Raw genomic sequence first — 9,879 nt, 5'->3', positions numbered from 1 at the left:
CACGAGTTTTCATTATTATCTTTTTAGCATTCAGTAAGTATCTTTTCTGTATTCTTTAGTATAGTATAGTATAGTATAGTATAGTATTCTTTAATATAATATAGTATAGTATTCTTTAATATAATATAGTATAATAAAGTATATAAATTAGCCTTCTGATGAGATGGAGTCCTCCTCATCATTCTTTCCCCTCGTTGGGGTTGCCTGAATTTACAATAGCCCTTTACTCCCAGTTCCGTCTGCAAGGTCACAGACCCCACTGAAGCAGCTCCTCTAGCAGAATCACTGCAGGGGGATGCAGGCACATCCCCTGTGGCATTTTGGATTGGCCCCCTAAAGCAGACGCTCACGTGGCTAAAAGTATTTGAGCTGCCTGTGACACTGGGGCCACCACAATGCTCAGCCACAGCTGTCAGCACCTGCAGGAGAAAGCTGAGCCCAGCTGTGGAATTGTGATTAGTTTCTGCTGTAAGAACGGTTTTGTGCTGATACTACTACCAGGGCAGCAAGTGGAAAATGAGGGATTGCGGCAAAGACTCTTGGCATTGGATAAGAGTATAATTTAGTAGAAAACAAGGTGTTGTGCAATGCACAATGGCTGGTAGAACAGTTAGCCTTGCTCAGCTTTCGTGCCCCTACCAAGAGAAAAATGTTGATAAACTGGCAATTAGCTCTGAGAAGAGTCAAAAAATTACTGAAGCAGATTCTATACTGCAAGACTTCGGGGTTCCAGCTAGGTATTTCAGGAAGGATAAATACATATGCAACTGCTGCAATATTGTTTTTGTAACTGGCAGGATACGGCCAAAATTCTAAGAGAACAGCATAAAATTAAAACTAAGGGATACATCTGAGAAATTCAAGAAAATTTTCCATTGATTCTGTAATGCAGACACAATTCTAAATTATAATCACAAAATTTTAAGGAAGATGTGCGCAACTTCAAATAGCTAGCAAGTCTTAAAGACTTCATTAAGCAGGGCTACTGGGTTTTGTTCTTAATGTCCCTTCCTTTTTTTACGTTTTTTAATCTACAAATTGCTGTCTCCTGATGAAATTTAGCTCCATGCCTCCACCCAGTGGGCTTTTCTTAATCAAAAACAAAAAGAGACCCTAAAAAGTGCATGCACACACTGTACATCACCAGCAGCAACATTGGTGGTGTGAATTATTTCTTTCCATCTTTTCTGTAGAGTGGATCAGCTGAAATGTAGACAGGTATTTGATATTACCTTCTGCAGCTAGATAACCACAAATGTGAGATCTTTAAAAACGTTTTAATATTGCTTCCATCATATGTTTGCCATTGCTATAGAAACAGTAATTGGGAAGCATCCAAATCCAGTTGTCACCAAAGAAAAACTTAAATTTCAGAGTGGGGGTTTTTTAATCTAAAAAATCTGAAATTAGTTTTAATTTTTAAAATAAATGAGAAGCAGATTAAAACACTGGCTTGTGATTATAAATAACCCTTTACTCTGTAGTACTTCTTTTCCATACGTAAACTAAGGAAAAGTATTTTCTATATTTTTTCCTTCCAAATGAGATTATTTATTGACTTCCAATGGCACCTCTGCCTTAAACTGGAAGAACTATCCTGGATATATATCCTAAAGAGCTTATAACAAAATGAGTTCTGTAGATGTCAACTTCTTAGTTAAATTACATATGGTATTTAAGATATATGCACTAGTTTTGTAAAACTGTGGTTCATATAAACTGAATATTCTTTACACTAAGAAACACATGGTTGTTACCAGTTCTCCAATTATCTTTTCTTTCCATTCCTTTCTTTTCTGTCAGGCCTCTTACTAAACTATGGTGTGTCACTATATATTAAAAAATATAAACTTCAGAGGAAGTGCACATTTAATATATCAAAGAAGAAAACACAATTTAGGGAAACACCTTTATGCCAAGCCATGAAGAAGAACAAGATCCCTTCCTTCATTCCAGACTGAGAAATAAAAAATACACTTTTATGATCCCCCACCACTTAAATGACATCTTCCTTACTTCTAATACCAAAACCACTCCAGAATAACTCTCTTTCCCATACAATAGCTCTACTACTCTCTGCAAAGATCTGTTTACAATTTACTAATACTACCATAGAACTGAAACTAAAAGACAATGATATCAAAGGATAATGAAAAGCTTTTTAGCCTGTAATTAATCTGCAGCTGTTAACAGATAAGAAAATCTGCAGTCTTCAGTACAAATTAGATTTTGGTGGAGTAGGAATAATAGCCCAAACATATTAGATAATGATTCAAACTGCAAAGAAGTCATACACTAACCTTCTGTTCTTACATTTCTTATACCACAGGTCAAAGAATCATTTCTATATCAAGTGCATAATTTTCTAGGAGATTGCACTGTTTTGAGAGATACCTAATACAAACTGACAGACAAAGATGCTTCGAGCTATTCCTGCTTTTTGGAGGGGAGGGGGGTGTATTGGTTTTTTTTTGTTTCATAATGTTGTGGATTTTTTACAGCTGCTACAGGTCTGAGATAGCTTCATTTCACATTTGCCAAATGACATTCTAGGGAAATGGAAAGAGTCTTACCTATACATTACAGTTTCAGGTTAAGCTCACTTCTGATCTGTTTCTTTCCCCTTTTTTGGTTTTTAGTTACAAGCTTTTCCTTAAATAGTAAATATCCTAACTTCACCATACCAATGTTTTTGGTTTGTGAATCCAAATCCAGGAAAGGTAATTAACTATTTTAAAAGAGTTTACAATAGAACCCAAGAATCTTCAGAAAGTTAAAATTATTCTAAAATTGTCTTAGTGTCAAAGTTATGACTATATATTACTTTTGTAAATACTTGTACCTTTCAGAATCAAGGAATTTGGCAAACACTATTCATTTGGATTTTATACAGAGAATTAAATGTAGGTCCATCTTCTAACCAAAATCCTTAGGCTTTCTTCAGTTGTGAGTGCTGAAGGTATGAACAATATTCAGAACTTACTTGGAATTTAAAACTTTTGTGAAAAATTTCTTTCAGAGCAAAAATGTTTCCTAATATCCTAACATCCAATCTAAACCTGCCTGGTGCAACTTGAGACACTATTTCCTCTTTCCTCTGTCACTTGTTACCTGAGAGAAGAGGCTGACCTCCCTCTGGCTACAGCCTCCTTTCAGGCAGTCTTAGAGAGGGATAAGGTCTCTCCTGAAAGAGAGTCAAAGGTCTTGCTAAAGTTGAGGTAATTAACATCCACACTTTCTCCCTTATCCACTAAGCACATCACCTTCACAGAGAGTGAGATTAGGCTGGTCAAGCAGCACCTGCTTCTCATACTCCCATGCTGGCTGGGCCTTATCTCCTGGTTGTCCTGCACCTGATGTGTGATGGCAGTCAGGGTAATCTGCTCCATGACCTTCCCTGGCATCGAGGTCAAACTGAGACCTGTAGTTCCTCAGATCCTCTTCTGGTTCTTCTTGTAAAAAAAACAAACCAAAAAACAACAAACAAACAAAACAAAAAACTACTCTGCCAGAAATTAATAAGGCTTAGGTTGCAACTTCAGGGAAAAAACCAAATTAATAAGGCATCAGAGGAACAATGAGGTAGCTTTTTATTTTTCCTTTTTGTTTGTCTTTATGTGATTAAGAATGTGCTTAAGCCCCACTGATTGAAGGTGCAGCCCAATCCTAGGTGTGTTTCTTCTGAACACATACAGCAAGTGAGGATGTGAGCTGGAAGAGCTCCCCTGCCCCCACTCATGCAGTGAAAATTGGATAACTTGCTCTAATCCAAAGTATGATGCAGAAGTGGAAGGTGTTCCTGTGTATGTTGTAACTGTGTTCTGTACCCCTCCTGCATTCCCAAAGAAATATTTGTTAAATACAAAACATTTGTAAGTTTTGGCATGATTTATTGCTCCTAGTGCAAAGGCAATTTATCAGCCTATCTCCACTGCCTTCAGAGCAGATTACTGTATGGATCAAGAAGCAACAGCTCATACACTTGAACGTTCAGCAACTGAAATTACCACAAAATGATATCTATATAGAGAAGATTGGTTTTAAAATAACACTGACAACAGTAATCACTACCACTTGGACAAGAAGACACTGTTTTAAAATAAAAAGTGATCATCTTAAGATATTGCCTGAAAATCAGACCAGTATATACAGGTAAGTATGTGAAGTTATGGGTGTGTAAATGATATCCACAAAAAGGGATCCTCAACTAGTTTCTCAACTGACAAATGCTATGTTTTCTCAACTGGGTTGATGGCAAGATATTAAAAAAAGACACAAACATAGCGATAACCTCACTTTTCAGGAAAATACATAAATCCAGTCTTGATAATATTGATCCAAATAGCTATTAATTAAAAGCTACATAGGAGAAAACAAATTTCATGACAAAGTTGTACACAAAAGGTAGAGCAATTCACATGTTACAAGTTACAAATCAGCTTTACAAATGGGACATCAATCATTATGCCAAGATCTTTACATCCAAACCACTTTTGAACCTTTGGCAAGATTTATTCTTTGTGGAGAATGAGAACTAAAACTAGCCACCCAAGTATAGTATATGTACTTTGTTTTCATATGCCCAACCTATCCAAGAGCACACAAAACATGCTCCTAAAACTGGCAGTTCTTGAGATATCAAACACGTCACATACATCATTTTAATCCTCCCAAGTGAGTGCAATTTTAGTAGTCACAATCGCAGGAAGTATTAGATTCATGGTCAGATGGTGCTACAGCCTATTATTTCGAATTCAAGATGTCACACAGCTAATAGAATTTAAGTTTAGAAATACAGACTATTTATTTTCAAGGTACCAAATCCCTTTCACTCTCAGCATAGAATACATATTTTCAGGATGAATATGTCATTACTGGACTGATGAGATAAATAAAGGCAATAACAAAAGTAATTTGGAAGCAAAAAGACATTATTTATTAAACGTAATATAATAAAATATCCACAGCTAACTTAAATATATGCAGGGGTTATGTATTTTGCTGTATTTTCTGAAGAAGAAATTCTACTTGTAAATTTAGATTTGGCTGTCCTTTTTTTGTCTTCTTACTCAGTATTTTAAAAGCTTCCATTTTCTTTTTCTTGTACAAACGTTGAGCTTCTTCTCTTTGTTGTTTTCTTTTTTCTGCTTCCTGCAATTAAATAAATATGTAAGATTATGAAACAATTACAAACCCTCTGTGACTGTGAAGCTATTTATAAGCAATAAAGTTTATTTTGTATAGGTACTGGCAATTAGGTATTGTACTGCCAACAGAAACACCATTTGTCTAAAGCTGAATCAGGATGTTCTTTCAGCACATACTACAATCAGAACAAATTATACAGCCTCAAGCTTCAAGAGAAGAACCAAGTTTTCTTCAGCAGAACATCCTACAATAAGGTTTGCTGCTGCAATGCATACTACTTCCTTTCTGTGAAATGTGCTCCTTGACTACTCTCTTTAAATGACAAACTGGCATAAAATTGCCACTTTCTCCTCTTGAGTGCAAGAAAGAAAAAGGTGATGCAGCAGCTCCCATGTATCTTGCCAATCCAGATGTGCTAGGATATGGAACACCTCTGCATGGGACAGTCTGATAGGATACGGGACCTATCTGGACCATGTGTTGGGCAGGTTTGTGATACTAAGACAGCTTTATCTAGGGAAAATTAATCCAGACCACACCCTAGTGACCTGTTCTCTTTAAAGCAACATAGGCTCTGTCTTTACATCAAAGAGAGATGGAATGAAACCACAAACCTTAATCAAATTTTTACCTGTAAAACCTTCCATGAAGCACGCATGCAACCAAACTACTAATGGAGCATTAACTATATATGGATGGACTATTAACACTATACAGATAATCACCACAATGTTACATTCAGATTTTATCCAACATCTCACACCCCCTTCTCCAGTGTTGTAATTTTACTCAGTAATTTGGGCAAACATCCACAAGCCAGATAACCAGCTTACTTCACTTATATCACATCCTACCAAAATATTCCAGACATCACAAATCAGACTGAAAGACTGCTTCAGTTCATTTGGATAATTTATTCTCATACAGTTTACTTTTGAAATGCAATGCCACGCTGATCACATAGACAAGCATTTCTGCAGAATGCCTGAACAGATGATAATATATGGATAATATTTTTGTTTTCCACAGTATAGACGGCTTCAGCGATGTACAAAAACTAGTAAGAATTGCTCTCTGATATAAAATTTACAGGATACAATTCAAAGAAAGATTTCTAAACAGAAATCTAAGAAGGATTTTCCTCAGGGAAAAACTCCAAACATTCAAATAAATATGCATATGCAAAAATATGCACAGATAACCTCCCTCACAGACAACCTCTTCAGAATCCTTGACTTATTTTACCATAATGTCTGACACAATTTATTCTCTTTTTAAAAAAAACAGAGCAGCATCAGCTCTAACTTACCTGTAATTCACTTTGTATCTAATAATTTTTCTGTTGTTCAGCATATTCTTGTAAACAACATGCAAGTTAAGCTACCAACCAAATGCTTACTTCAAAGCAAGAACATTCATCTTACTTAGACAGTTGCTATTTACATTCATATTTTTACTAAATACTAGCTTTTTTTTTCCATAATGTTCCACCTAAGTACTCCACCTAAATGATTACTGTTATTGGGGCACTTAGCTCATGTTTTACCTAACTATCTTTAACAAAAATAAAAATGCCAACATCTGCACTCAGGCAAGTCCTATGTGCTGCTCAAAAAGAACTCCCTGCAGTCTTGCTGGGGTTTTGCTTGTTCCCATCCTCTCTAAATAAGCTGGTCATAACATCAATTTCTTTTGACACAATCTGTAGCTAATATACAAAAAAGCAGCCATGAGCTCAATAACCATGTAAATCACCCAGACTCACAGATCAGCTTGCATAAAACTAAATATAGCTGAAGAAACAGTATCTTTTATACAGCTATATATTCAATATTTATACAGTAGCTACTGATATTTAGTATGTCACCAGGAAGTTACACAACTTCTACAAGGTTACACTGTGTGCCATTTTACAGTACAACGAACAGTGTCCTGGGAGAGAAGAAAACTACATAAGGACCACTCAAATTAATAATTCAAGTGAGCTGATCGACAATGATGATATTACAATATGTCCTGTAATAAATCCAATAAAATAACTCCAATTAAATTCAAATGAAGGGAATGACTAAAAAATTTAACTGTGGATACTATTAAATTTAATTGTTTCACTGTTGGTCAAAGTTCATAAAAAGTAAAATGAAGACTGCATTATGATAATGCCGTAAGAAACAGGATGGGTATTTCATTTTTCATCACAAGATGATGGTATTGCTATTACTTCCCTTCTACAAAATTTAAGAGGTCTAATATAATCCACTGGGGTATGCAGATCAAGTTCCAAGCTTTTTTTCATGTACCAAGTGACATAATAAAATCCTGCTACGGGCAACCGCAAGATGAAAATGGTATGAACAAAGAGAATGATCCTTTGAACACCCACGTGCCTGAATACCACTGTCAAGTTGAAAAAGACTGAAAGAGTTCCAATACCTCCTACAGTCTTCCCTGGGTTCAGATGGAAGACAAGGAGGTGGAAATGGTATTAATCCGGATTTTGTTTAACATCAAGTAAGAACTCTGTTTAAGATTTACCTCTTTCTTTCTAGCATGCTCAGCCTTTATTTTCTCATAGTCTTCTTTTGCCTTCTGATTGGATGTTTTATTTTTAAACTTCTCTTGAGTTCCAACTGACCTGGGGGAAAAAGTACACGTTCTTGAGACACTGAGTACCATGAAGCAGACATAACCATAGATACCACTGCAGAATCACAGCCCAGTCTTCCACTGCTTTTTGCATCTTCAGGGAAGTTAACTACAAATACAGGTTTCAGAACACTCATCCTTCTACACTGAATGGATTGTTTGCACCACTCTCACATGATAGCAACACCATGCCAGGCCATACATGAGCAGTCAGCAAGAAAACATAACAAACTGAACTTCTTCAATGCCAAATGTACCAAAGACCAGAGTGCACACAACTGTTAGTAATGCAGACACCTTCTCTGCTGTATCTTCACATGGATGATGTTTCCTTAAGCTTAAAGACTGCCTAAAACAGTTTTCCCCATCATTCAAGCTCCTCAGAGCTAGAAAACCTGAACACACTAGCTTAGAGCTGCATTCTCTCTTTCTAGTTCCAACACATGGAAGCAAGTGCAGAGAGATGAGAACATTCATTTAGAAATATCACTCTCTTATGGAAAAACAATGAAAAATTTTTCCCTTATTCTCACCTCCATCTGCTGGCAATAATGTGCAATGACGCCTCACTGTCTCAAGTACAAAACTGTTACACTGCCATTTATTTTTCTAAAAAGCACGAAAAAATATTTAAGACATAACAGCATTTTTAGTAAAGTAAATCACTAAAGTCCACATGAACTTTTAAGATCTAAAATATTTCTTTAGTGATGGAAGAAACTACTTTTTTTAAAGGCATGCTTTGAAAACTTACTCTGCTGCTTTATTAAGCTTTTCCTCTGGTGACACTGAATCATCTGGAGTCCTGCGCCGCTTCTTAAGCTTTTCTTCCTCTGCAAGGTAAAGATGTTTCAAGTGCTCGGGATAGGTGTCTGTAAACTGATCATCCTGCTGGGAATGCACTTGTCTTCTCTTTTTCAGTAATTTCCTGTACTGCCGTTCAATCTTTTGTTTCCTCCGAAATGCAAATCCTCGTCCTGAAAGCACAAGGAAAAGGCAGTTAAACACTCCTGCACCTTTCAACTGTTTGAATGGCAGGACCCTTGCCATCTGTCTTCTTCCCACACTGAAAAAAGCCACAATTGCAATAAGGACCAGTCATAAGCTCAAGGAAAGAACCACTATGATTAGGTTGTTCCCTACTGCAGCATTGCAGCTTGCACAGGTTTACTGAAAATGACTGCCCAAACCCCCGGGAGAGCACTGCAAACACTGCTGCTTAATGCCCACTCACCACCTCACCTTTGCCAATGCTTTTTGAGTCCAGTGGAAAGATGTATTACCATTTCACTTCACTCCTACTCTTGGCAGCTTCTAAAGCAATATGAAAATAGATTCTAAAGTATCTCCTAAAAGCAGTCTCAAGAAAACACTGGTAATAACGCTGGCAGCAGCAGCTGTGACACAGCAAAATAGTCACTAAATCGTCCTATCACTCTACATTAATGATCCACTATGTCTTTTCACTTAAATACTATTTATTGCTACTACTTTCTCGCTGCACGTGTCCAGGAAATGTTTTTCTACAGCTACATCATAGAATCATTCTTGCTTCAAGGAAAGCTCAGACATTGGCTGTTTCAGCCTTGATCATTAAAGAAAACTTATCAAAGTTGAAGATGCTTTTTTCCTAATGCCTTGTTTTTTATTGCAGTAGTCTTAAGATCTACTGACTTTCATAATATTCACTAACAAAACAGTTTCGGAAAGGAAGCCAAATTAGTTGCAACTTTTCCTTTCATTCTTTCTCCAAAGCTGCCACTTCAGCAAAGTGCTGCTAAAGGCCATGCTCTTTTTCCTATTAATTTTTACATCTGCATAACTACCTACCAATAATCTGAACCTCTCTTCAGACATGCTTCTGTTTAACTGTACGCCTTTCTATGGAGAAAACGCAAAGCGATTCCTCAAGCCGAAGATCATCGCCACGCGGCCCAGGGGCTGCAATCGGAGCCCCGGGAGCTCCAGCTCACACAGGCTGCCCCAGCCAGCCCTGCAGCCCCCGGCCCCGAGTCCACGGTGGCGAGGCGGGGCTGCGGGCTCCGCCAGCCCCAACCCCCGCCGGGGCTGGCCCCAGCCGGGGCG

The 9,879-nt window shown here is 37.3% G+C and overlaps 2 protein-coding genes across 2 annotated transcripts in view; one reads left to right on the top strand and one right to left on the bottom strand.

The window, feature by feature from the left end:
* Positions 1-4,779: 4,779 nt before the first annotated feature.
* CCDC59 (coiled-coil domain containing 59) lies at positions 4,780-8,844 on the bottom strand. Its single transcript, XM_005419266.2, has 3 exons — positions 8,549-8,844; positions 7,684-7,783; positions 4,780-5,151 (listed from the first exon to the last, which is right to left on the bottom strand). Exons 1-3 carry the CDS (start codon positions 8,842-8,844, stop codon positions 4,990-4,992), a joined length of 558 nt encoding a protein of 185 aa, XP_005419323.1. The 3' UTR covers positions 4,780-4,989.
* An 805-nt stretch (positions 8,845-9,649) lies between these two features.
* METTL25 (methyltransferase like 25) overlaps positions 9,650-9,879 on the top strand; it is a 46,358-nt gene continuing 46,128 nt past the window's right edge. Inside the window, exon 1 of the mRNA XM_014312348.2 lies at positions 9,650-9,833. Within this exon, the coding sequence (XP_014167823.1) occupies positions 9,650-9,833 (184 nt within the window). The remainder of the gene's footprint in view (positions 9,834-9,879) is intronic.

This window comes from Geospiza fortis, unplaced genomic scaffold (genome assembly GCF_000277835.1).
Source record: "Geospiza fortis unplaced genomic scaffold, GeoFor_1.0 scaffold166, whole genome shotgun sequence".
NCBI lineage: Eukaryota > Metazoa > Chordata > Aves > Passeriformes > Thraupidae > Geospiza > Geospiza fortis.
Note: the sequence above shows the minus strand (reverse complement) of the source record. Positions and strands in the feature narration are given on the sequence as shown.

Coding starts and splice junctions, on each gene's coding strand:
- CCDC59 (XM_005419266.2), bottom strand. CDS start 8,844: ATGGCAAGGGTCCTGCCATTCAAACAGTTGAAAGGTGCAGGAGTGTTT. Junction 7,784..8,548: donor AAGCTTAATAAAGCAGCAGA/GTAAGTTTTCAA, acceptor TTTTTCCCCCAG/GTCAGTTGGAACTCAAGAGA. Junction 5,152..7,683: donor AGCATGCTAGAAAGAAAGAG/GTAAATCTTAAA, acceptor ATTTAATTGCAG/GAAGCAGAAAAAAGAAAACA.